The sequence below is a fragment of the Oncorhynchus keta genome, unplaced genomic scaffold (assembly GCF_023373465.1).
Source record: "Oncorhynchus keta strain PuntledgeMale-10-30-2019 unplaced genomic scaffold, Oket_V2 Un_contig_3344_pilon_pilon, whole genome shotgun sequence".
Classification (NCBI taxonomy): Eukaryota; Metazoa; Chordata; class Actinopteri; order Salmoniformes; family Salmonidae; genus Oncorhynchus; species Oncorhynchus keta.
The window spans coordinates 1-27644 of record NW_026287205.1 but is presented as its reverse complement, the minus strand read 5'-3'; the positions used below and the strand labels follow the sequence as shown (position 1 = coordinate 27644).

Sequence of the window (27644 nt, the reverse complement as noted above, 5' to 3'; positions counted from 1 at the left end):
CTTGACTTTCTTCTATGGTCTCTAATCCCATTCTACCTGTGTCCTCCCAACCTGTGACCACTCTTCCTGTGACCCGCCCTCCAATGTATCTGCACAGGCTTTCCTGTCCTGTCGGCCCTGGTCCCCCTTCCCTAATTCCACCCATGATCCATCTTCAACAAAAAGGGTAAGATGACGATTAGGGGGAAGAATAAAACATCTATTGAAGCCCCTCTCTGAGGAGACTTGTGGTGCTCCATCCTGATGGAGCCCTGCTTCCCAGCCCCGACCCTAACTGTCATATACTCTGAACAACTGTCTGACCTAGATGGTCATATGGTAAGAAGCAGGAGTTTTTACTCCTCACCAAAGTAACAGTGTAACAAAGACTTAGTAATTAGTTGTAGTCACAATCAGGTTACCTATAACTCCAAAAATATATATGTTTTGGGGTTTTAAATATGTATTAACTTATTTTCAGATAACCCTGAACTACCCACAATCACCAATGTCATTAAGAGAACCTGCCCTGCTACCGAGTCCGTATGCTAGCTCACTAGGCTAGCATGAGCTGGCTAACATTAGCCGCTAAGCATGCGAAAGCATTACTGATCAGCGTGCATTCCCTACACGTGGGGCATTCCTGCACGCTCAGCTCCAACAGGCAGGCTCTGGAAAACAATTATGTCTGACTTTGGAATTCTGATCAGTTGTGATCGGTTTTATGTAAAAAATGTGGGTAACTTGATTTGCTTCACTTTAACCTTATACTTGAAACCTTTACTTCTGCCACTGTGCAAGGCAGTTAACCCCCAACAACAACTGCTCTCCGGGTGCCAATGCCGTAGATGTGAATTAAGGCCGCCCCTCGCACCTCTCTGACTTAGAAGGGCTAGTGCGTAAAATGTGCAAGACATTTCAATTTCAAAATGCAAGATATCCAATCTTTGTAAATGCATCGAGGCCTTCCAGGGTAGTGTTCCTGGGCCCACTGGTTAAGAATCACTGACCTAAATCACTTTAGTGCCACATAGTTAATACCCGTGAATAAACAAACCACTTCTGCTCCATGCCAAACATTTTATGACGGAAATGAGGAAAATTAATTTACGAGGATACTCATGTCTGATACAACCAGAACAAACACTGATAAAGAGTAATGCACAGAGTACAATATTAAAGTATTCTGACCACTTCCCCTTTTCCAGATGTTGTTACAGCCTTATTCTAAAATGCATAACATTTAATTTTCCTCATCAATCTACACAATACCCCATAATGATAAAGCCGAAAACAAGTTTTTATTTAGATTAGTATTCCCGACCCTAAATGTGTTTCTGTGCATGCACATTTTTATTTGCTGTGTTTTAGTTAAAGAAACGCTACAGAACTTGAGTACGTACATTTTTTTAAACCTCTTAACTTCTTGTTAATCCAGCCACAGTGTCAGATTCCAAAAAGGCTTTACGCTAAAGCAAAACCATGCAATTATCTGAGGACAGGATCATAAAAGGTCATTTTGTTCAAATAATTATGTTGTTATATCCCCAAATGTCCATTGATTTGACACACGCTTGATTCAGAAAACACCGGTTCCAACTCTCGCCCAACATGACTACAGTTATCTAATAAATTACCTGTAATCTTGGTCCAAACATTTCAAACAACTTTCCTAATCCAACTTTAGGTATTATAAAAGGTAAATAATCGATAACATTTTAGGGACGGGATAAACTGTGTTCAAAAGCGGATAAAATCAAAGTGGAACGAGCTTCAGGTCCCGCAGACCCCAAACAAAACAGTCCCCATGGCTATACACCCAGAAAGGAAAGGGCTACTTCTTCATTACTCAAAGGAAAACATCAACCATTTAAAGTCTGTTGACAGCAGAAGCTGGACACCAGTGGAAGCCATAGGAACGCAAGCATATTTCTATTAAAACGAGCTTGCCATAGAAACCTAATAGAAAAACAGGCTGACCTAAAACAAAAGAATACCTGGATGGATTGTGTCAGGGTTTCGCCTGCCAAATCAGTTCTGTTATACTACAGACATTATTCAAACAGTTTTAGAACAGTTTTAGAAACATATTACATATCCTAGCTTCTGGGCCTGAGTAGCAGGTAGGTTACTTTGGGCACGCTTTTCATCCGGATGAAAATACTGCCCCCTATCCCAGAGAGGATCATCTATGAGCAGAACAACTGTTTTACCTCAATTATCTACTAAATTCTTAGCTTGAAAGTGACTGTTTTTGGGAAGCTGTGTGAGGCTATTTTGAGTACTACACTTGAATTCCCAGCGAATGAGCTTCAGCACCTTGCCATTTAATTAAAAAAATGTATTTCACCTTTATTTTAAACATATAGGCTAGTTGAGGACAAGTTCTCATTTACAACTGCGACCTGGCCAAGATAAAGCAAAGCAGTGCAACACAAAGATGGAATAAACAAACATACAGTCAAGAATACAATAGAAAAATATATATAGTGTGTTTCTTCTCAGGTTTTTGCCTGCCCTATGAGTTTTGTTATACTCACAGACATCATTCAAACAGTTTTTGAAACTTCAGAGTGTTTACTATCCACATACTATAATATGCATATTCTAGCTTTGGGCCTGAGTAGCAGGCAGTTTACTCTGGGCACCTTATTCATCCAAGCTACTCAATACTGCCCCCTAGTCCCAAAGAAGTTTTAAGCGCGTCCCAGTTTAGGTCACCTAACAGCACGAGCTCTGAAGAAAGATGGGGCAATCAATTCACATATGTTGTTGTCATGACGTTGGCCTGTTGGGGGAGGTTTATGACCCCATACATTCCTTTCCTTTCTCCTCTCTAGTCTAACTGATGTGACTATTGAAAATCCCTTTGTTAACATAGAGAGTCTGGTAACATCAAAAAGCAGGCAAAATGAACCATATTTCAGTAATCCAACCAGTTGAAAATATGCATTATACTTAATGAATATAATGTCAGATCAGTTACGCCTGAGACATTATTACTGATGATAGGACGACATAAACTGTGTCTTGAAAGTCTACACATTCTAGTTATCAGATTCATATGGAATTGTTGTGCAATTTAAATGTTTAAATATGAAACTATTTGTGAAAAGATTAAATGTAATTTTAGCGCCTTAAATGAGAGAACGGTTTGTCATAGAGAAACCTCCTAGTCACTTATGGGCACAGCAACTGTAGACGTGGGCTAGAGAGGATGGACAGAGTATCCATTCTACCACGCCTCCAGTTCACCACCAGACATTCTTCAGAGGACCAGAGATCCATGCTGGACCACCCCGCCTTCTATCTACGACCACCTACCGAAGCGCATTTTTCAAATGGGTGTTATTTAGAATGCATAAGATTCTGTATTTATGATAGCATAGCTTCTCCCTTTGTTCCTCAGTCTTCCCGCTCTTTCATTCAAAACCCAACCCCTTTGTGTAACCAGCCATCATATCTGTTCCATCCACTAGGGACGTTTCCCGTTATGACATCATTTGTAATCAATGTATGATCCATTCAGTGTAGATGTAATTCTGTGGTTATTTAGGTATTTAGTAAATAACAATTAAACCACATGTTTTATTGCTGATTCGACTTGTTAGCCAGGGTTCGTGAAGATAACCAAGAATTTACAACTTTCAGATGAGACTGAATAAAGTGACTATTAAATATTGACTCCTACTGATGTAAAAGATTACTAGGTCCTTAAGAGTTTATTCTGAAGATAACAGCTCTATAAACATTATTTCGTGGTGCCTGACTTTCTAGTTAATTATATTTACTCTGATTAGCTTAATCATGTAATATTAATTACAGATACATTATTTTATAGAATAGCATGTCCTATCACTTAATCCAGCATAGCCAAAGACACGACAGCGTCCAGGCACAGCTGAGCGCAGAAGGTGGTCTATAGCACCGGCAACAGTGAGAGACCTGTTTCTGGAAATGTGGATTTTATAAGTAGGAGCTCTATCTTTGTCGGAAAATGTTATAGTTAGGGATGGAAATTTCAGTGGTTTTGGTGGTCTTCCTAAGCCAGGATTCAGACACACCTAGGACATCCGGGTTGGCAGAGTGTGCTAGGCAGTGAATAAATAATCTTAGGAGGAGGCTTCTAATGTTAACATGAATGAAACCTTTTACGGTTACAGAAGTCAACAAATGAGAGCGCCTGGGGAATGGGAGTTGAGCTAGGTACTGCAGAGCCTGATTAACTCTACATCACCAGAGGAACAAAGGAGGAGTAGGATATGGGTACGGCTAAAGGCTAAGAGAATCAACAGGTTTCTGGGCAAGGTATAATAGATTCAAGGCATAATGCACAGACAAAGGTATGGTAGGATGTGAATACAGTGGAGGTAAACCTATGCACTGAGTGACGATGAGAGAGATATTGTCTCTCAAAATATAATTTAAACCAGGTGAGGTCACCGTGTGTGGGAGGTGGAATTAAAGGGTTATCTAAGGCGTATTTCCCTGCATTTCCTGTTTGACCGCAAGGTTTTATGTGTATTATGACACCTCCACTGTGGGGCCCTATTTGCATACAAATGGTACGCTAAATAGTATGCTAAGATGAGTACATAGTATACAGTTTAAGTATGGTGAACGCTAGTATGGGTATTCAAACACGACCCTTTTCTTCTTCTTAAGTGCTCTGAGGGTAATAAATGCCAACCACATGTTTCTTATCAGCAACCAATAAAATGTTGACCCAGGCTACAGCCCTGCTCTTAAAGGGAAATAAATGCCAACACAGCAAAAACAACAGCCTCTAAACATTAACTAACTTATCTAATTGGCTAGCCTTACTGGCACACCATGGTTTTATCGGCCCATCAAGTTCAGAGTCAAATGTCCAGTGGAACGAATTGTCCAGTCAAACCAAATGGCCAGTGGAACCAAATGTCCAGTGAAACCAAATGGCCAGTGAAACCAAATGTCCAGTGAAACCAAATGTCTAGTGTAACGAATTGTCCAGTCAAACCAAATGGCCAGTGGAACCAAATGGCCAGTGAAACCAAATGTCCAGTGAAACCAAATGGCCAGTGGAACCAAATGGCCAGTGAAACCAAATGGCCAGTGGAACCAAATGTCCAGTGAAACCAAATGGCCAGTGGAACCAAATGTCCAGTGAAACCAAATGGCCAGTGGAACCAAATGTCCAGTGGAACCAAATGTCCAGTGGAACCAAATGGCCAGTGGAACCAAATGGCCAGTGAAAACCAAATGGCAGGTAAACAAACACATAAAAATGGCTTCGCTTCTCCTAATTAAGGTGCCACCAACCTCCTGTGGTTTTCATGGACGAGCCTAATATCACCATGCTCAATTCAAAGCGTCGTCTGGAGTGGAGTAAAGCTTAATAGCTTAATATAACTTAATATACCCTAAATAATACATTTTCAAAACTTTCTTAAGCTTCATGGCTGGCTTATTCTGAATGATTTAGAGTTATTATGTTGTTTAACGACATCAATGCAGGAACAAACAGCCTGGCGCCTCGAGCACCAGAGAGGGGGAGCGGGAACAGGCGTGACAAGGTGGTACACTGTCCTTCTCAGCACATATCAAAGCTGCAGGCTAAAGTTCAATTCTTGACTTGGTTTCTATCCGTAATCACTCCGCTTCCCCTCAGCTGCCAAACTATCCCTGATTCAAATGACCATCCTACCCATGCTAGACCACGGAGATGCAATATATAGATCGGCAGGTAAGGGCGCTCTCGAGTGGCTAGATGTTCGTTACCATTCTTTTACCACAATAATTGGGGAATTGAAACCAGGTGTGTAAAGCAAAGATAATACACATGGAAAATGAAAAGTGGATAGGCCATGGCTAGAAGGCAGTTAACGTTGACCGCCGAATGTCGCCTGAACAAGAGAGGGACTGACTTCGGCGGAAGTTGTGACAGTACCCCGAGCCGCGCATTGACACCGACTCGGGACGACCGAAGGAAGAGGCGCAGGGCGATCCGGATGGGAGACGATGAAATCATAGCAATGAAGGTCCAAAACGTCCTCCACCGGCACCCAGCATCTCTCCCTCCAGACCGTACCTCCCACCCACGGCACTGAAGGCCCTCGCCCGACGCCTCGAGTCCAGTATGGCTCAAACAACATACGCCGGGCACCTGATGTCCAGAAGGGGCGGAGGAACCCCGCACCTCAGACTCCTGGATGGGAACAACCACCACTGGCCTGAGGAGAGACACATGGAACGAGGGGTTAATACGGTAATCTGGGAAAACTGTAACCTGTAGCAAACCCGTTCAGTCTCCTCAGGGACTTTGAATGGACCCACAAACCGCTGGACCCAGCTTCCGGCAGGGCAGGTGGAGGGGCAGGTTCGGGTCGAGAGCCAGACCTCGTGCCTCACTGCGGTGGCGATCAGCACTTTGCCTCCTGACGCCTCATGTCCCAAGGTTGCAGGTGCACATGAGTGGTGTCCCAGGTCTCCTCTGAGCACATAAACCATTCGTCAACTGCAAGAGCCTCGATCTGGATCTAATGCCAAGGTGCCGGCCCTGGCACAAGACCGCAGAAACCAACCCACATCCTGGTTTTTACTCTCCACCTGCCTGTTACCTCGGGGTGAAAACACTATATACACAGGCACCCCGTAGTGCTGGAAGACGTGGGAAACAGGGCCTCCACAGTCTGTAGGGCCATAGGTCGTGGTGTTGCCCTGTGTGGAGGAAAATCTGTGAGGAAAGCCACCGATAGGTACGACCACGGCCGTTATGGAACGGGTAAGCGGCTGTAACTTCTCTCTGGGCAGGTGCCTAGGGGCCTTGCACTGGGCGCACACCGAGCAGGAGGAAACATAAACCCTCACGTCCTGGCCAAGGTGGACCACCAGTACTTCCCACTAAGACAGCGTTCCTGTCCGACCGATGCCAGGATGACCAGAGGAGGTGGACATGTGGGCCCAATAGATCAAAAACGGTCGGGGACAGCAGACGGAACGTACAGACGCCCAGCTGGACACTGGGGAGGAGTGGGCTCTGTGCGTAATGCCTGCTCAATATCCGCGCTCCAGCTCCCACCCCACCGGTGCCACCAAGCAAAAGGCCGGAAGCATGGGAGTGTGATCCATGGACCGCTTCCTCTGTGTCATACATCCGGGACAGTGCGTGTGCCTTGGCTGTCTGGGAACCTGGTCGGTAGGACAGGGTGAAAACAAACGGGTAAAGAACATGACCCACCTTGCCTGGCGAGGGTTCAGTCTCCTCACCACGCCAGATTGCGGTGGTCAATCCAGATCAGAAAAGGGTGTTTAGCCCCCTCAAGCCAATGACGGCTTCAGAGCCTTGACAACAGCCAACAGCTCCCGGTCCCCCACATCATAGCTTTGCTCCCGGGCTGAGCGTGTTTGAAAAGAAAGTACTGGGGCGGAGCTTTGGTGGCGTACCCGAGCGCTGAGAGAGCACGGCTCCTATCCCAGCCTCGGACTAGCCACCTCCACTATGAACACCAAAGAGGGATCCGGATGAGCCAGCATGGGAGCCGAGGTAAACAGAGCCTTCAGGTGACCAACAGCCTGTCCGCCTCAGCCACCCACTGCAGGCGCACCGGTCTTCCCCTTCAGCAGCTTGCAGGTAATGGGAGCCGCTACCTGACCAAAGCCCCAGATAAACTTCCGGTAGTAGTTGGCAAACCCTAGAAACTGCAGCACTTCCTTGCCGTGGTGGAGTTGGCCAATTACACACGGCTGAAATGCGGTCACTCATTTCCACCTGAAATCCGGTACCCTAGGAAGGAGACAGACTGCTGAAAGAACAGGCACTTCTCATCCTTGACGTACAGGTCATGCTCCAACAGACGACCAAGCACCCTGTGCACCAGGGACACATGCTCGTGCATGCTGCGGAGTATATCAGAATGTCGCCGATATACACCACTACACCCTGCCCGTGCAGGTCCCGGAACATCTCGTCTACAAATGCCTGGAAGACTGATGAAGCATTCATCAACCCGTATGGCATGAGGTACTCATAGTGACCTAAGGTGGTACTAAATGCAGTCTTCCACTCATCCCCCTCCTGGTTATGCACCAGGTTGTAAGTGCTCCTGAGATCCAATTTTGTGAAGAAGAAGAACGCCATGTGCATTGACTCTATCACGGTGATTTGGTTGATACCTCGATAGTCAATGCACGGGCTCAGACCTTCATCCTTCTTCTTCACAAAAAGAAACCTCGAGGAGGCAGGTGAAGTGGAAGGCCGAATGTACCCCACCCCAGGGGATGAGACATGTGTCTCCATAGCCGCCGTCTCCCCTGTGACAGGGGATACACGTGACTCCTGGGAACTGCTGCGTCTACCAGGAGATTTATCGCACAATCCCTCCGTCGATGGGGTGGTAATTGAGACGCCTTCTTCTTACAGAAGGCGAGAGCCAAATCGGCATATTCAGAGGGGATGTGCACGGTGGACACCTCGTCTCAACTTTCCACCGTAGTTGCACCGACGGAAACCCCTACACAACTCCCACCCCTTTGAGCACTTACATTTACATTTACATTTAAGTGAGACCACCCGACTTACAAATTGAGCATCCAGTGGAACTTTGCCAATAGTGCCAAACCTTTAAGGGGGGTGAGAAGGATTAGTGGGGTTTATAGTGTCATGGGAAACGCAAGAGAATCAAAAAGGAAAAGACTAATTCTCTCCTTGTGACCTCCTGCATAACCATGCCCAGTGGTGCGGTGGCCTCCTAGTTAGCCCTGACCCTAATGGACGACTATCTAAGGCGTACAGGGAAGGGAATACCCACAGGAACAATGGGGATCCCTAAACTATGGGCAAATGCTCTGTCAATAAAATTCCCATCTGCGCCGGAATCTATGAGCGCCTTGTGCTGGGAATGCGGGGAAAACCCAGGAAAATGTATACAAAAACATGCGATCAACAGGGGGCTCTGAGTGAGCCTGGTGCCGACTCACCTGGGGTGACACGAGAGTGCCCTGCCTGCAGCCTCGACTCCCAGAGGAACCTCCCCAGCATCGGCCAGCAGTGTGCCCTCTGTGGCCACAGATGGTGCAGGGAACGGCTCCTCCTCCGATCGCCTCTAAGCGCAGCACCTCCCAGCTTCATGGGCGTTGGAGCAGTGGTGCTGGGGGATGGAACTTACAGGCTCCGATCCGGACATCCGCCAGCTGGTAGGTTATCCAGCCGGATGGACAGCTCCACCAGCTGGTCCAACCTGAGAGTGTTGTCCCTGCAGGCCAACTCCTGACGGACGTCCTAGCGCAGACTGCACCAGTAGTGATCGATCTGGGCCTTGTCGCTCCATCCTGCGCTGGTTGCCAGGGTCCGGAAGTCAGAGGCGAACTCCTGTGCGCTCATCGTCGCTCAACTGGAACACATCCATCTCTGCGTAATGGTCCTACACCGCTTCTTCTTCCCCCATACGGCGTTGGCCCCTCTCCAGGAGGGCGTTCCCATACGGCGTTGGCCCCTCTCCAGGGCTTTCCCATACGGCGTTGGCCCTCTCCAGGGCTTTCCCATACGGCGTTGGCCCACCCCAGGGCTTTCCCATACGCGTTGGGCCCACTCCAGGGCTTCCCCATGGCGTTGGCCCACTCCAGGGCTTTCCCATACGGCGTTGGCCCACCCAGGGCTTTCCCATACGGCATTGGCCCACTCCAGGGCTTTCCCATACGGCGCTGGCCCACTCCAGGGCTTTCCCATACAGCATTGGCCCTCTCCAGGGCTTACCCATACGGCGTTGGCCCTCTCCCAGCTTTCCCATACGGCGTTGGCCCTGTCCCAGGTTGGCTTTCCTTTCCTGAGAGACAGGAGAAGAGGGCGGACACGCTCTCACGTCCCGAAGGAGCTGGGTGGATGGTCGCCAGGTAGAGTTCCAGCTGGAATAGGAACCCCAGGCATCCGGCAGCCGTCCCATCATACTCCCTCGGGAGCGCGAGCCGAATCCCACTGGGACCAGGTGAAGGAGGGGTGAACTGTGGTGCCTGTTGGAGTGGTGGTGGTGCTGGCAGAACTCTCTCCCATCGGTCCATCATCTGCAGCACGGGATCCATGGGGGTGCCGAGACGTTGCAACATGGTCGCATGCTGCTGGACGCGCTCCTCGACCGCCAAAGTGGGGTTGTATGCTCCTGCTAACTCGATTTAGAAGGTGCGTTATTCTGAGTAACACACGTGATATAATGCTGTGTTCTCTCCAGGTGTCTAAGGTCCTGATATAATGTTGTGTTCTCTTCCAGGTGTCTATAGGTCCTGATATAATGTTGTGTTCTCTCCCAGTTTTAGGTCCTGATATAATGCTCCAGGTGTCTATAGGTCCTGATATAATGCTGTGTTCTCTCCAGGTGTCTATAGGTCCTGATATAATGCTGTGTTCTCTCCAGGTGTCTATAGGTCCTGATATAATGTTGTGTTCTCTCCAGGTGTCTATAGGTCCTGATATAATGCTGTGTTCTCTCCAGGTGTCTATAGGTCCTGATATAATGCTGTGTTCTCTCCAGGTGTCTAGGTCCTGATATAATGTTGTGTTCTCAGGTTGTTCCAGGTGTCTATAGGTCCTGATATAATGTTGTGTTCTCTCCAGGTGTCCTATAGATCCTGATAGGTCCTGAGGTGTCTATAGATCCTGATATAATGTTGTGTTCTCTCCAGGTGTCTATAGGTCCTGATATAATGCTGTGTTCTCTCCAGGTGTCTATAGGTCCTGATATGTTTATGTTCTCTCTCAGGTGTCTAGATCCTGATATAATGCTGTGTTCTCTCCAGGTGTCTATAGGTCCTGATATAATGTTGTGTTCTCTCCAGGTGTCTATAGGTCCTGATATAATGTTGTGTTCTCTCCAGGTGTCTATAGGTCCCGATATAATGCTGTGTTCTCTCCAGGTGTCTATAGGTCCTGATATAATGTTGTGTTCTCTCCAGGTGTCTATAGGTCCTGATATAATGTTGTGTTCTCTCCAGGTGTCTATAGGTCCTGATATAATGTTGTGTTCTCTCAGGTCTGTTCTGATATAATGCTGTGTTCTCTCCAGGTTGGTCCAGGTGTCTATAGGTTCTGATATAATGTTGTGTGTCCAAGTCTGTAACTTTCTCCGTTCTTCTCTACTTTTAGGAACTTAAATACAAACTTCATGTACTTTATGTTCTCTCTCTGCCCTCCCTCTCTCTCTCACTCACTCTTTGCAGTCTTACAACTATGTAGTTCCCTATTTCTGCATCTCGCTCACTCTCTCTACTAGTTCAAACCCTCCTACCACATGTTATGTCTGACAGCCCCTCCCTCTTCCTCCTTAACCAATCACATCTTTGTTCCTACATCGCACAGTAGAGAGAGAGAGAGAGAGAAAATGAGATCAGTGAGAAAAGAGAGTGAGAGAGTCCTGTATAGATCATAGCACAGAAACACATTCATACACTCATGCAGACTGGAGGCTGTCAACAGAGAAGAGAAACAGAGTTATTCTGTCTACAGAGGAGAGAAACAGAGTTATTCTCTCTACAGAGGAGAGAAACAGAGTTATTCTACCACTGGAGGGCGACCTCCCTCCATCTCTCTCTCCCTCCATCTCTCTCTCCCTTCATCTCTCTCTCCCTTAATCTCTCTCTCCCTCCATCTCTCTCTCCCTTAATCTCTCTCTCCCTCCATCTCTCTCTCCCTCCATCTCTCTCTCCCTTCATCTCTCTCTCCCTTCATCTCTCTCTCCCTTAATCTCTCTCTCCCTCCATCTCTCTCTCCCTTCATCTCTCTCTCCCTTCATCTCTCTCTCCCTCCCTCTCTCTCTCCCTTCATCTCTCTCTCCCTTAATCTCTCTCTCCCTCCATCTCTCTCTCCCTCCATCTCTCTCTCCCTTCATCTCTCTCTCCCTTCATCTCTCTCTCCCTCCATCTCTCTCTCCCTCCATCTCTCTCTCCCTTCATCTCTCTCTCCCTTCATCTCTCTCTCCCTCCATCTCTCTCTCCCTCCATCTCTCTCTCCCTCCATCTCTCTCCCTTCATCTCTCTCTCCCTTAATCTCTCTCTCCCTCCATCTCTCTCTCCCTTCATCTCTCTCTCCCTTCATCTCTCTCTCCCTCCATCTCTCTCTCCCTCCATCTCTTTCTCTCTCCATCTCTCTCCCTCCATCTCTCTCTCCCTTCATCTCTCTCTCCCTTCATCTCTCTCTCCCTCCATCTCTCTCTCCCTCCATCTCTCTCTCCCTTCATCTCTCTCTCCCTCCATCTCTCTCTCCCTTCATCTCTCTCTCCCTTAATCTCTCTCTCCCTTCATCTCTCTCTCCCTCCATGTCTCTCTCCCTTCATCTCTCTCTCCCTCCATCTCTCTCTCCCTTCATCTCTCTCTCCTTTCATCTGTCCCTCCATCTCTCTCTCCCTCATCTCTCTCTCCCTCCATCTCTCTCTCTCCCTTCATCTCTCTCTCCCTCCATCTCTCTCTCCCTCATCTCTCTCTCCCTCATCTCTCTCTCTCCCTTCATCTCTCTCTCCCTCCATCTCTCTCTCCCTCATCTCTCTCTCTCCCTTCATCTCTCTCTCCCTCCATCTCTCTCTCCCTTCATCTCTCTCTCCCTCCATCTCTCTCTCCCTCCATCTCTCTCTCCCTCCATCTCTCTCTCCCTTCATCTCTCTCTCTCTCCATCTGTCCCTCCATCTCAGCTCTGTGTGTCTAGTGACAGTGGTACATGTGTACAGTGGACTGACAAACAACATAACAAATAAACAAACAGATGATTTGAACTAACGAATGATGAATGAATGAATGGACGTGCTGAATGTAATGACTGACAAACAACATAACAAATAAACAAACAGATGATTTGAACTAACGAATGATGAATGAATGAATGGACGTGCTGAATGTAATGACTGACAAACAACATAACAAATAAACAAACAGATGATTTGAACTAACGAATGATGAATGAATGAATGGACGTCCTGAATGTAATGACTGACAAACAACATAACAAATAAACAAACAGATGATTTGAACTAACGAATGATGAATGAAGGAACAAACAAAAAATACATGAATGAATATATGAACAAATTAAAATAATATATTTTTTTTTAAATCAATAAAAATTTGAATGAATTAACAAACAAATAATGAATGAACGGACGGACTGACTAACTAAATAGTGAATGAACAGATTATTTAATTAGCGAATGATTAATGAACGAACAAATAAATTAATACACGATATGAAAAAAAATATGAATAATGAACAAACAAATGAATTCATTATTAAATGAATATTTGAACTAATTAACAAATGAACGATCAAATAAATTAATTATTTAAAAGCACAAATGAATGACTAAATGACAACATGAAAACATGAACAAATGACAACATTAATTCATTCTGTTCCGAACAGATCAGTGACAGTAGTAGACTATGTAGCAGAGTGTTTAATGGTGCAGTACATTATGAGGTGTCTACAGTAGTAGACTATGTAGCAGAGTGTTTAATGGTGCAGTACATTATGAGGTGTCTACAGTAGTAGACTATGTAGCAGAGTGTTAATGGTGCAGTACATTATGAGGTGTCTACAGTAGTAGACTATGTAGCAGAGTGTTAATGGTGCAGTACATTATGAGGTGTCTACAGTAGTAGACTATGTAGCAGAGTGTTTAATGGTGCAGTACATTATGAGGTGTCTACAGTAGTAGACTATGTAGCAGAGTGTTTAATGGTGCAGTACATTATGAGGTGTCTGCAGTAGTAGACTATGTAGCAGAGTGTTAATGATGCAGTACATTATGAGGTGTCTACAGTAGTAGACTATGTAGCAGAGTGTTAATGATGCAGTACATTATGAGGTGTCTACAGTAGTAGACTATGTAGCAGAGTGTTTAATGGTGCAGTACATTATGAGGTGTCTACAGTAGTAGACTATGTAGCAGAGTGTTAATGATGCAGTACATTATGAGGTGTCTACAGTAGTAGACTATGTAGCAGAGTGTTTAATGGTGCAGTACATTATGAGGTGTCTACAGTAGTAGACTATGTAGCAGAGTGTTTAATGGTGCAGTACATTATGAGGTGTCTACAGTAGTAGACTATGTAGCAGAGTGTTTAATGGTGCAGTACATTATGAGGTGTCTACAGTAGTAGACTATGTAACAGAGTGTTTAATGGTGCAGTACATTATGAGGTGTCTACAGTAGTAGACTATGTAGCAGAGTGTTTAATGGTGCAGTACATTATGAGGTGTCTACAGTAGTAGACTATGTAGCAGAGTGTTTAATGGTGCAGTACATTATGAGGTGTCTACAGTAGTAGACTATGTAGCAGAGTGTTAATGATGCAGTACATTATGAGGTGTCTACAGTAGTGGACTATGTAGCAGAGTGTTTAATGGTGCAGTACATTATGAGGTGTCTACAGTAGTAGACTATGTAGCAGAGTGTTTAATGGTGCAGTACATTATGAGGTGTCTACAGTAGTAGACTATGTAGCAGAGTGTTTAATGGTGCAGTACATTATGAGGTGTCTACAGCTGTTGGGGAGTGTCTGGGGGTTACTAGAATCAGAGTCTTTACTGAAGGTAAGATGGCGCTGACAGAGATGGCTGCCTTGCTTCACGTTCTTAGCAAACTATGCAGTGTTCTGTTTTTTATGTATTATTTCTTACATTGTGACCCCAGGAAATCTGAAGTCTTATTACATACAGCCGGGAGGAACTATTGGATATCAGAGCAACGTCAACTTACCAACATAACGACCAGGAATACGACTTTCCCGAAGCGGATCCTCTGTTCGGACCACCACCCAGGATAATGGATCTGATCCCAGTAGACGACCCAAAACAACCGAAGGGGCAGACGGGGCGGTCTTTTGGTCAGGCTTCGTAGGCACATCGCTCTCCGCTCCCGAGTATACTACTCGCCAATGTCCAGTCCGTTGACAACAAGTTCGATGAAATTCGAGTAAGGGTTGCCTTCCAGAGAGACATCAGAGACTGTAACATTCTCTGTTTCACGGAAACATGGCTCACTCTGAATATGTTGTCAGAGTCGGTACAGCCACCTGGTTTCTTCACGCATCGCGCCGACAGAAACAAGCATCTCTCTGGTAAGAAGAAGGGCGGGGGTGTATGCCTTTTTAATTAATGACTCATGGTGTAATCATAACAACATACAGGCGCTCAAGTCCTTCTGTACACCTGACCTAACAAAGCTAATCTGAAAACAAGGCTCGCTAAATTTTATCAGCATATCAAATGCGCAACTCGAACTGGCAGCATTCTGGATCATTGCTACTCTAACTTCTGCGACACATACAAAGCCCTCCCCCACCCTCCTGTTGGCAAATCTGACCATAACTCCACTGTTGTTGCTCCCAGCCTATAGACAGAAACTAAAACAGGAAACGCCCGTGCTCAGGTCTGTTCAACGCTGGTCCGACCAATCGGATTCCACGCTTCATGATTGCTTCGATCATGTGGACTGGGATATAACCTAAGACAACAACATTGATGTATGCACTGACTCGGTGAGTGATTTTCTTAGTAATTGCATCGGTGACGTTGTACCCATTGTGACTATTAAAACCTTCCCTAACCAGAAACTGTGGATTGATGGCAGCATTAGGGAAACACTGAAAGTCTTTGCTTCTCAGCTCACTGGTCACCATAGCAGCAGTGGCACTGTGTTTGAGGACAAAACAGTGCCACTGACACGGCCCGCTACCAAAACCTGTGGGCTCTCCTTCACCGTGGCCAACGTGAGTAAAACATTTAAACGTGTTAACCCTCGCAAGGCTGCCGGCCCAGACGGCATCCATAGACGTGTCCTCAGAGCGCAGACCGGGTGGCTGGTGTGTTTACGGACATATTCAATCAGTCCCTATCCCAGTCTGCTGTGCCCACATGCTTCCAGAGGGCCACCATTGTTCCTGTTCCCAAGAAAGCCGAGGTAACTGAGCTAAATGACTATCGCCCCATAGAGCTCACTTCTGTCATCATGAAGTGCTTTGAGAGACTAGTCATGGACCATATCACCTCCACCCAACCTGATACCCTACACCCACTCCAATTGCTTACCGCCCCAATAGGTCCACAGACGACTCAATCACAATCACACTGCACACTGCCCTATCTTATTTGGACAAGAGGAATACCTATGTAAGAATGCTGTTCATCGACTACAGCTCAGCATTTAACACCATAGAACCCTCCAAACTCGTCATTAAGCTCGAGACCCTGGGTCTCGATCCCGCCCCTGTGCAACTGGTCCTGGACTTTCTGATGGGCTGCCCCCAGGTGATGAGGGTAGGAAACAACATCTCCACCCTGCTGATCCTCAACACTGGGGCCCCACAAGGGTGCGTTCTCAGCCCTCTCCTGTACTCCCTGTTCACCCATGACTGGGTGGCCATGTACGCCTCCAACTCAATCATCAAGTTTGCAGACGACACTATAGTGGTAGGCTTGATTACCAACAACAACAAGATGGTCTACAGGGAGGAGGAGAGGACCCTCGGAGTGTGGTGTCAGGAAAATATCTCCCACTCAACGTCAACAAAGCAAAGGAGATGATCGTGGACTTCAGGAAAGAGCAGACGGACCACCCCCCTATCCACATCGACGGGACGGCAGAGGAGAAGGTGGAAAGTTTTAAGTTCCTCTGTGTACAAATCACGGACAAACTGAAATGGTCCACCCACACAGACAGCGTGGTGAAGAGGGCGCAACCTCAGGAGGTTGAAGAAATTTGGCTTGTCACCGAAAACACTCACAAACTTTTACAGATGCACAATCGAGAGCATCCTGACGGGCTGTATCACCGCATGGTAAGGCAACTGCTCGGCCCACAACCGTAAGACTCTCCAGAGCCTACACTACACCCTACACTACTCCTGTTACAGTACCTTCACTACACCCTACACTACTCCTTTCACAATACCTTCACTACACCCTACACTACTCCTGTCACAGTACCTTCACTACTCCTTTCACAGTACCTTCACTACTCCTGTTACAGTACCTTCACTACACCCTACACTACTCCTGTTACAGTACCGTCACTACACCCTACATTACTCCTGTTACAGTACCTTCACTACACCCTACACTACTCCTGTCACAGTACCTTCACTACTCCTGTTACAGTACCTTCACTACACCCTACACTACTCCTGTTACAGTACCTTCACTAGACCGTACACTACTCGTGTCACAGTACCTTCACTACTCCTGTCACAGTACCTTCACTACACCCTACACTACTCCTGTCACAGTACCTTCACTACACTACTCCTGTTACAGTACCTTCACTACACCCTACACTACTCCTGTCACAGTACCTTCACTACACCTTACACTACTCCTGTTACAGTACCTTCACTACACTACTCCTGTTACAGTACCTTCACTACACCTTTCACAGTACCTTCACTACACCCTACACTACTCCTGTTACAGTACCTTCACTACACCCTGCACTACTCCTGTTACAGTACCTTCACTACACCCTACACTACTCCTGTTACAGTACCGTCACTACACCCTACATTACTCCTGTTACAGTACCTTCACTACACCCTACACTACTCCTGTTACAGTACCTTCACTACACCCTACACTACTCCTGTCACAGTTCCTTCACTACTCCTGTTACAGTACCTTCACTACACCCTACACTACTCCTGTTACAGTAACTTCACTACACCCTACACTACTCCTGTTACAGTACCTTCACTACACCTTACACTACTCCTGTTACAGTACCTTCACTACACTACTCCTGTTACAGTACCTTCATAACACCCTACACTACTCCTGTCACAGTACCTTCACTACTCCTTTCACAGTACCTTCACTACACCGTACACTACTCCTGTTACAGTACCTTCACTACACCCTGCACTACTCCTGTTACAGTACCTTCACTACACCCTACACTACTCCTGTTACAGTACCGTCACTACACCCTACATTACTCCTGTTACAGTACCTTCACTACACCCTACACTACTCCTGTTACAGTACCTTCACTACACCCTACACTACTCCTGTTACAGTACCTTCACTACACCCTACACTACTCCTGTCACAGTTCCTTCACTACTCCTGTTACAGTACCTTCACTACACCCTACACTACTCCTGTTACAGTACCTTCACTACACCGTACACTACTCGTGTCACAGTACCTTCACTACTCCTGTCACAGTACCTTCACTACACCCTACACTACTCCTGTCACAGTACCTTCACTACACTACTCCTGTTACAGTACCTTCACTACACCCTACACTACTCCTGTTACAGTACCTTCACTACACCTTACACTACTCCTGTTACAGTACCTTCACTACACTACTCCTGTTACAGTACCTTCACTACACCCTACACTACTCCTGTCACAGTACCTTCACTACTTCTTTCACAGTACCTTCACTACACCGTACACTACTCCTGTTACAGTACCTTCACTACACTACTCCTGCTACAGTACCTTCACTACACTACTCCTGCTACAGTACCTTCACTACACTACTCCTGCTACAGTACCTTCACTACACCGTACAGTACTCCTGCTCCAATACCTTCACTACACTACTCCTGCTACAGTACCTTCACTACACTACTCCTGCTACAGTACCTTCACTACACCGTACAGTACTCCTGCTCCAATACCTTCACTACACTACTCCTGCTACAGTACCTTCACTACACTACTCCTGCTACAGTACCTTCACTACACCGTACAGTACTCCTGCTCCAATACCTTCACTACACTACTCCTGCTACAGTACCTTCACTACACTACTCCTGCTACAGTACCTTCACTACACCGTACAGTACTGCTGTCACACTACGAGTCTGCTCTCTCTGTGGTGTGTCAGTCAGGCGGTTCAAGTCTAGAAGACTCTTCCTCTTTCTTTACATGTGCACAAACACACTGACAATCACACACACACACACACATACACACACACACACACACACACACACACACACACACACACACACACACACACTAGAAACACACTGACAAACACACACTACAAACACAAACTCAAGCACATAAACAAACACACACACACTGACAAACACACACTACACACACACACTGGCAGACACACACTACACACACACTCAAGCACATAAAGAAACACACACACACATAAACACGCACTTGACTATTTTGATGTTTTAATGAAATGCTTTAAAAGGCACAGTGTATATACATACACAATAGATATGTAAATCTCAAAGGTAGAACGGACTCTTATGGTATTACTGTCTTCATTATTATAACAGACTAAATGAAGACAAGATTTGACAAACACATAATTCATATTTACACAAATATTTACAATGATGTTGGTTGACTTTCACAAAATCTGGAGATAAAAGTGATTTTAAAGCCAGATGTTCATATTTTACATACATTATATACAGTAAAACCACATGAGCTGTTTTAATACAATGTGTCAAGGAGGATTTGAAACATGAAAGGGATTGTTTTTTAATGTCATTCCAAGATGGCGGCTCTGTGGTGACAACCCTTCTTCCTCTGCTCTCATCCTTCTAGACCTATCGGCTGCCTTCGATACTGTGAACCATCAGATCCTCCTCTCCACCCTCTCCGAGTTGGGCATCTCCGGCGCGGCCCACGCTTGGATTGCGTCCTACCTTACAGGTCGCTCCTACCAGGTGGCGTGGCGAGAATCTGTCTCCTCACCACGCGCTCTCACCACTGGTGTCCCCCAGGGCTCTGTTCTAGGCCCTCTCCTATTCTCGCTATACACCAAGTCACTTGGCTCTGTCATAACCTCACATGGTCTCTCCTATCATTGCTATGCAGACGACACACAATTCATCTTCTCCTTTCCCCCTTCTGATGACCAGGTGGCGAATCGCATCTCTGCATGTCTGGCAGACATATCAGTGTGGAGGACGGATCACCACCTCAAGCTGAACCTCGGCAAGACGGAGCTGCTCTTCCTCCCGGGGAAGGACTGCCCGTTCCATGATCTCGCCATCACGGTTGACAACTCCATTGTGTCCTCCTCCCAGAGCGCTAAGAACCTTGGCGTGATCCTGGACAACACCCTGTCGTTCTCAACTAACATCAAGGCGGTGGCCCGTTCCTGTAGGTTCATGCTCTACAACATCCGCAGAGTACGACCCTGCCTCACACAGGAAGCGGCGCAGGTCCTAATCCAGGCACTTGTCATCTCCCGTCTGGATTACTGCAACTCGCTGTTGGCTGGGCTCCCTGCCTGTGCCATTAAACCCCTACAACTCATCCAGAACGCCGCAGCCCGTCTGGTGTTCAACCTTCCCAAGTTCTCTCACGTTCTCTCACGTCACTCTCACGTCTCCACTGGCTTCCAGTTGAAGCTCGCATCCGCTACAAGAACATGGTGCTTGCCTACGGAGCTGTGAGGGGAACGGCACCTCAGTACCTCCAGGCTCTGATCAGGCTCTACACCCAAACAAGGGCACTGCGTTCATCCACCTCTGGCCTGCTCGCCTCCCTACCACTGAGGAAGTACAGTTCCCGCTCAGCCCAGTCAAAACTGTTCGCTGCTCTGGCCCCCCAATGGTGGAACAAACTCCCTCACGACGCCAGGACAGCGGAGTCAATCACCACCTTCTACCTGAAACCCCACCTCTTTAAGGAATACCTAGGATAGGATAAGTAATCCTTCTCACCCCCCCTAAAAGATTTAGATGCACTATTGTAAAGTGGCTGTTCCACTGGATGTCATAAGGTGAATGCACCAATTTGTAAGTCGCTCTGGATAAGAGCGTCTGCTAAATGACTTAAATGTAAATGTAAATCTCTCTACAGGGAGCTTCTCTTCTTCCCAGATGGCACCTTGTTCCCTATAGAGCACTGCCTTTGACCAGGGTCCATATGGGGGATAGATAATAGGGTGTCATTTGGGACACATTCCTTGTATATATTCTATAGTACTACATTATTGTGGGTAGCTGAGCTGTAGAGTAGAGGGCATCTTCTGGAGTGTCTTTAGAGAGGTGCACAGCAGGGTATCTTGTAGATTCTACAGTATCTTTGGGTAGCTGAGCTGTAGAGTAGATGGTGTCTTCTGGAGTGTCTTTAGAGAGGTGCACAGCAGGGTATCTAGTAGATTCTACAGTATCTTTGGGTAGCTGGGCTGCAGAGTAGATGGCATCTTCTGGAGTGTCTTTAGAGAGGTGCACAGCAGGGTATCTTGTAGATTCTACATTATTGTGGGTAGCTGGGCTGTAGAGTAGAGGGCATCTTCTGGAGTGTCTTTAGAGAGGTGCACAGCAGGGTATCTTGTAGATTCTACAGTATCTTTGGGTAGCTGGGCTGTAGAATAGATGGAATCATCCTGGTTTCCACTGGCTGTTGGAGGACATGAAGAGACTCTAGAATCTGTAGGTAGATCCACACTGGAGTAGATGAGAGAAGCTGGTTGATCTGCAGTAGAATATGGATTTATATCATCTTTGGGAAGTCAACAGTAGAATAACATGGCAGGTTAGGATAATTAACGTGGGAGGTTAGTAGAAATAAAATAGCAGGTTAGGAAAATGTACATTGCCATTCAGGATAACGTGACAGGTTAGGAAAATCAGGTTAAGGTTAGGAAAAGAGTTAGGGTTAGCTAAAATACTACAAGGAAGCAGCAAGCAGCCACTCAAATAGACATTAAGTGGCCAACAAACTGCCCAATTAGCTGGGCAGTTTGTTGTTTAGCTGTTTTCCATAGACCCATTGATGTTGCTCTTCCCACTTATGTGTCAACGCCCACTTTCAAACACACTCCACCTATGCAGTTACACATGAATCTGTGGAAGACCTGTGGCAGAGCTAGCAGGGTAGGTTGTAGAGGCTCGGCCAGCAGGGTAGGTTGTAGAGGCTTGGCCAGCAGGGTAGGTTGTAGAGGCTTGGCCAGCAGGGTAGGTTGTAGAGGCTTGGCCAGCAGGGTAGGTTGTAGAGGCTTGGCCAGCAGGGTAGGTTGTAGAGGCTCGGCCAGCCGGGTAGGTTGTAGAGGCTTGGCCAGCAGGGTAGGTTGTAGAGGCTCGGCCAGCCGGGTAGGTTGTAGAGGCTTGGCCAGCAGGGTAGGTTGTAGAGGCTTGGCCAGCAGGGTAGGTTGTAGAGGCTTGGTCAGCAGGGTAGGTTGTAGAGGCTTGGCCAGCAGGGTAGGTTGTAGAGGCTTGGCCAGCAGGGTAGGTTGTAGAGGCTTGGTCAGCAGGGTAGGTTGTAGAGGCTTGGCCAGCAGGGTAGGTTGTAGAGGCTTGGCCAGCAGGGTAGGTTGTAGAGGCTTGGCCAGCAGGGTAGGTTGTAGAGGCTTGGCCAGCAGGGTAGGTTGTAGAGGCTTGGCCAGCAGGGTAGGTTGTAGAGGCTTGGCCAGCAGGGTAGGTTGTAGGAGGCTTGGCCAGCAGGGTAGGTTGTAGAGGCTTGGCCAGCAGGGTAGGTTGTAGAGGCTTGGCCAGCAGGGTAGGTTGTAGAGGCTTGGCCAGCAGGGTAGGTTAGAGAGGCTTGGCCAGCAGGGTAGATTGTAGAGGCTTGGCCAGCAGGGTAGGTTGTAGAGGCTTGGCCAGCAGGGCAGGTTGTAGAGGAATGACCAGTAGGGTAGATTGTAGAGTTGGTAGGTGATTTGACAGTAGAGTAGACTGAAGAGATGACCACAGGAAGTGTGTCTGTCTGTCTGTCTCTGATCTCCTCGTACACACAGACAACCTGCATAAAGAACCAATGAGGATTACTACATACATACATGGTCAATATGGAAAACCAACGTGAGTCAAGGTTCAAACCAAAACATGTCAATGAAGAACTACATTGTTAATATGGCTGCATTTACACAGGCAGCCCTTTATTTGGCTAAATATATAATGTGATTGGTCAAAAGACCCATCATTAAGATCAGAATTGGGCTGCCTGTGTAAACGCAGCCTATGAGTCTGAGAATCCATCATGTGTTGAAACTGAGCTGTCTAATGAACAAGTGTTGTTTGTAGGAGGTTCTTCCAGTTGACAGATTGAGGACTGATAACAGACTACAGTAGAATCCCACTAGAGGCTGTAGACTCACACACTCAACCCTTAATGTTTAGTTTACCACCTCCCTGTCTATCACCTCTACACTACAAGTTATCATGGAGACACACACACACACACACACACACACACACACACACACACACACACACACACACACACACACACACACACACACACACACACACACACACACACACACACACACACACACACACACACACACACACACACACACACACACACCCCTCCTTGTATCTCTCACCTCTCCAGCAGGGTCAGGTTGTGTGTTGGAGGAGACTGGTGGTGTTCCCTGGTTCCTCTCCTCTGTCTGTAGAACAGGAGCAGGACCAGACCTAACACTGTCACCATGACTACCAGACCAACACTGGTCCACACCATCAGACCTGACCACAGACAGGAGGAGAGACTTTACAGAGTACTGTATATATCATAGATACCATCAGACCTGACCACAGACAGGAGGAGAGACTTTATGAGGGTTGAACAAAGCAGGTCAGTTTGCTAAAATAACCAGATTTTTGCAAACCCGATGCTTTCCAGACTATAAATATCATAGATGGATACAACTGTCATTTTGGTCGGTTGGATGGTAGACTGGTGGATAGATCAGTCAATAAGATAAGATAGATTGGATGGTAGTCAGTTGTATGGTCCTACAGACAGACAGGACTGTATAGATTATAGATAACATGAATTACAACGTTCATTCGATCAGTTGGTTTTCAGTAAGGCAGGAAGACAGAAAGACAGGCAAGAAGGCAGACAGACAGAAAGATAGGCATGAAGACAGACAGACAGGCAAGAAGGCAGACAGACAGAAAGACAGACAGACAGACAGACAGACAGACAGACAGACAGACAGACAGACAGACAGACAGACAGACAGACAGACAGACAGAGAGAGACAGACAGACAAGAAGGCAGACAGACAGACAGGCAAGAAGGCAGACAGACAGAAAGACAGACAGAAAGACAGAAAGACAGACAGACAGACAGACAGACAGACAGACAGACAGACAGACAGACAGACAAGAAGGCAGACAGACAGAAAGACAGACAGACAGGCAAGAAGACAGACAGACCAACAGGCAAGAAGACAGACAGACGGAGCAGTGAAAATAAAGGTGTGAAAAAGGAAGAGACTTCACTATCTTGCTAGTTATGGGATGATAAATATAAAGGATGAGACTTCACTATCTTGCTAGTTATGGGATGACAGATATAAAGGAAGAGACTTCACTATCTTGCTAGTTATGGGATGATAAATATAAAGGAAGAAACTTCACTATCTTGCTAGTTATGGGATGATAAATATAAAGGAAGAGACTTCACTATCTTGCTAGTTATGGGATGATAAATATAAAGGAAGAGACTTCACTATCTTGCTAGTTATGGGATGATAAATATAAAGGAAGAGACTTCACTATCTTGCTAGTTATGGGATGACAAATATAAAGGAAGAGACTTCACTATCTTGCTAGTTATGGGATGACAAATATAAAGGAAGAGACTTCACTATCTTGCTAGTTATGGGATGATAAATATAAAGGAAGAGACTTCACTATCTTGCTAGTTATGGGATGATAAATATAAAGGAAGAGACTTCACTATCTTGCTAGTTATGGGATGACAAATATAAAGGAAGAGACTTCACTATCTTGCTAGTTATGGGATGATAAATATAAAGGAAGAGACTGAGTAAGATAGTGACCATAAGTAACCATGGTGTCAGCAGCTGCTTTTCCCAAAACGTCAAATGTTGCATCACTTCCTGCATCCCCATGACAACATAGTCCCTGCTACAACATAATAGAACACCATTATATATTAGGCACCACTGAAATCAGTATACATGAAACTTAACAGCACTCTGTCCTGCAAGAGAGTATTCCTATTGAGGAGAATCTAGATGAGAGGGAGAGAGAGGGACAGAGAAAGAGACAGGGAGTGAAAAAGAACGAGAGAGAGAGAAACAGACAGAGAGGTGGGGTGTCAGAGATAGAGAGAGATTGAGTGAAAACAAAGAGAGATAGAGAGAGATTGAGTAAAAGAGAAAGCGAGAGAGAAGTAGTGACATTTGTCCAATGATTGAACAGGAACAATTGATTTTCATCCAGCATTACAGCATTTCATATCACAACATATTAATTGTAATGTCTAAGATGAGAGATTCATCATACCAGCTCTTGATAGGTGACCACTGATGTGGTTTGGGAGGGTTGAGGAGGTGTTTGGGGATGTTGGAGAGAGGTTTGGGAGGGTTGTGGAGAGGTTAGAGGATGTTGTAGAGAGGTTTGGGAGGGTTGTAGAGAGGTTTAGAAGGGATGTGGAGACATGGCGTCGGGAGGTGACAGGTGAGGTTGTAGAAGTGGGAGGAGCTGTGAGTCAATAGAAAGTACAGATAAACACCAATACTGAAACAACTTCATGTCAGGAAATAAGTCAGGAAGTGAATTACTAGATAACAATTCATATGGAGAATTCACTTACCATCTGTAACTGTGAGATGCACCTCTTGGTATGAGTCTAGGCCATATCTCTCCACTCCACACCAGTAGGTCCCAGAGTCTGTCTTCATCAGGTTCTTGATGGTCACATAGAAGACTCCATCTCTGTTGTCTTCTATACTGTATCGATCTTGAGTTACATTCTTGCTACCATTAGTTTTAACCAGAATGTCTTTACCAGAACATGTCCCCTTGCAGAAGTATTTGTTGTTGGTTCCTGCCAACGTGAACGAGCAGCCGAACATGACATGTCCTCCCACCACTTCCTTAGTGCCAGCTGACTCCACAACACACAGAGCTGTCAAACAGAAACACACAGTAGAGTCACAACTGATGACCTGTGAGATAAACTTTAACCCTGCTCACATCTAACATTAACCCTGCTCACATCTAACATTAACCCTGCTCAAATCTAACATTAACCCTACTCACATCTAACATTAACCCTGCTCACATCTAACATTAACCCTGCTCACATCTAACATTAACCCTGCTCACATCTAACATTAACCCTGCTCACATCTAACATTAACCCTGCTCACATCTAACATTAACCCTGCTCACATCTAACATTAACCCTACTCACATCTAACATTAACCCTGCTCACATCTAACATTAACCCTGCTCAAATCTAACATTAACCCTGCTCACATCTAACATTAACCCTGCTCAAATCTAACTTTAACCCTGCTCACATCTAACATTAACCCTGCTCAAATCTAACATTAACCCTGCTCACATCTAACATTAACCCTGCTCACATCTAACTTTAACCCTGCTCACATCTAACATTAACCCTGCTCACATCTAACATTAACCCTGCTCACATCTAACATTAACCCTGCTCAAATCTAACATTAACCCTGCTCACATCTAACTTTAACCCTGCTCACATCTAACATTAACCCTGCTCAAATCTAACATTAATCCTGCTCACATCTAACATTAACCCTGCTCACATCTAACTTTAACCCTGCTCACATCTAACTTTAACCCTGCTCAGATCTTACTTTAACCCTGCTCACATCTAACTTTAACCCTGCTCAAATCTTACTTTAACCCTGCTCAAATCTAACTTGAACCTTGCTCAAATCTAACTTTAACCCTTTTCAAATCTAACTTTAACCCTGCTCAAATCTAACTTTAACCCTTTTCAAATCTAACTTTAACCCTGCTCAAATCTAACATTAACCCTGCTCAAATCTAACATTAACCCTGCTCACATCTAACATTAACCCTGCTCAAATCTAACATTAACCCTGCTCACATCTGACATTAACCCTGCTCACATCTAACTTTAACCCTGCTCAGATCTTACTTTAACCCTGCTCACATCTAACTTTAACCCTGCTCAAATCTTACTTTAACCCTGCTCAAATCTAACTTGAACCTTGCTCAAATCTAACTTTAACCCTTTTCAAATCTAACTTTAACCCTGCTCAAATCTAACTTTAACCCTTTTCAAATCTAACTTTAACCCTGCTCAAATCTAACTTTAACCCTGCTCAAATCTAACTTTAACCCTGCTCAAATCTAACTTTAATCCTGCTCAAATCTTACTTTAACCCTGCTCAAATCTAACTTTAACCCTGCTCAAATCTAACTTTAACCCTGCTCAAATCTTACTTTAACCCTGCTCAAATCTAACTTTAACCCTGCTCAAATCTAACTTTAACCCTGCTCAAATCTAACTTTAACCCTGCTCAAATCTAACTTTAACCCTGCTCAAATCTTACTTTAACCCTGCTCAAATCTTACTTTAACCCTGCTCAAATCTTACATTAACCCTGCTCAAATCTTACATTAACCCTGGATGAATCTAACATTAACCCTGGATGAATCTAACATTAACCCTGGATAAATCTAACTTTAACCCTGGATGAATCTAACATTAACCCTGGATAAATCTAACTTTAACCCTGGATAAATCTAACCTTAACCCTGGATAAATCTAACTTTAACCCTGCTCAAATCTAACTTTAACCCTGCTCAAATCTAACTTTAATCCTGTTCAAATCTAACTTTAACCCTGCTCAAATCTTACTTTAACCCTGCTCAAATCTAACTTTAACCCTGCTCAAATCTAACTTTAACCCTGTAATGAGTAAGATGGGAGACA

The 27644-nt window shown here is 45.7% G+C and overlaps 1 protein-coding gene and 3 long non-coding RNA genes across 17 annotated transcripts; 3 read left to right on the top strand and 1 right to left on the bottom strand.

The window, feature by feature from the left end:
- The first annotated feature begins 10287 nt into the window (after positions 1–10287).
- Positions 10288–10975, top strand: LOC127923909 (uncharacterized). Of its 3 annotated transcripts, none has more exons than XR_008116095.1 (3): positions 10288–10481; positions 10633–10681; positions 10874–10975. It is a non-coding gene; the product is annotated as an uncharacterized LOC127923909 (long non-coding RNA). The 3 variants fall into 3 exon arrangements; XR_008116096.1 differs by lacking the exon at positions 10633–10681 and adding an exon at positions 10757–10834 and having other exon boundaries at positions 10288–10452; positions 10874–10974; XR_008116097.1 differs by lacking the exon at positions 10633–10681 and adding an exon at positions 10747–10834 and having other exon boundaries at positions 10874–10974.
- A 2376-nt stretch (positions 10976–13351) lies between these two features.
- LOC127923908 (uncharacterized) lies at positions 13352–14480 on the top strand. Of its 3 annotated transcripts, none has more exons than XR_008116092.1 (5): positions 13352–13467; positions 13578–13689; positions 13745–14078; positions 14135–14301; positions 14414–14480. It is a non-coding gene; the product is annotated as an uncharacterized LOC127923908 (long non-coding RNA). The 3 variants fall into 3 exon arrangements; XR_008116094.1 differs by having other exon boundaries at positions 14191–14301; positions 14358–14477; XR_008116093.1 differs by having other exon boundaries at positions 14358–14477.
- Positions 14481–20830: 6350 nt separating this feature from the next.
- On the top strand, positions 20831–22669 carry LOC127923907 (uncharacterized). Of its 10 annotated transcripts, none has more exons than XR_008116084.1 (6): positions 20831–20976; positions 21067–21156; positions 21246–21946; positions 22028–22162; positions 22217–22351; positions 22407–22497. It is a non-coding gene; the product is annotated as an uncharacterized LOC127923907 (long non-coding RNA). The 10 variants fall into 10 exon arrangements; XR_008116087.1 differs by lacking the exon at positions 20831–20976 and adding an exon at positions 22542–22655 and having other exon boundaries at positions 21036–21156; positions 22407–22460; XR_008116086.1 differs by lacking the exon at positions 20831–20976 and adding an exon at positions 22515–22575 and having other exon boundaries at positions 21036–21156; positions 22407–22460.
- On the bottom strand, positions 21153–27514 carry LOC127923906 (CMRF35-like molecule 5). Its single transcript, XM_052508118.1, has 5 exons — positions 25508–27514; positions 25198–25395; positions 23259–23400; positions 22558–22672; positions 21153–21406 (listed from the first exon to the last, which is right to left on the bottom strand). The coding sequence occupies exons 1-5, from the start codon at positions 25767–25769 to the stop codon at positions 21272–21274; spliced, it is 852 nt and encodes a 283-aa protein (XP_052364078.1). The 5' UTR covers positions 25770–27514; the 3' UTR covers positions 21153–21271.
- Between the last annotated feature and the right edge of the window lie 130 nt (positions 27515–27644).

Bases quoted from the DNA above. Each gene is read 5' to 3' on its own strand.
- LOC127923906 (XM_052508118.1), bottom strand. From the start codon at position 25,769: ATGTTCGGCTGCTCGTTCACGTTGGCAGGAACCAACAACAAATACTTC. The intron at 25,396-25,507 runs GTAAGTGAATTC...ATTGACTCACAG, and splicing joins GCATCTCACAGTTACAGATG to CTCCTCCCACTTCTACAACC. The intron at 22,673-23,258 runs GTGAGAGATACA...TTCTTTATGCAG, and splicing joins AACCTGACCCTGCTGGAGAG to GTTGTCTGTGTGTACGAGGA.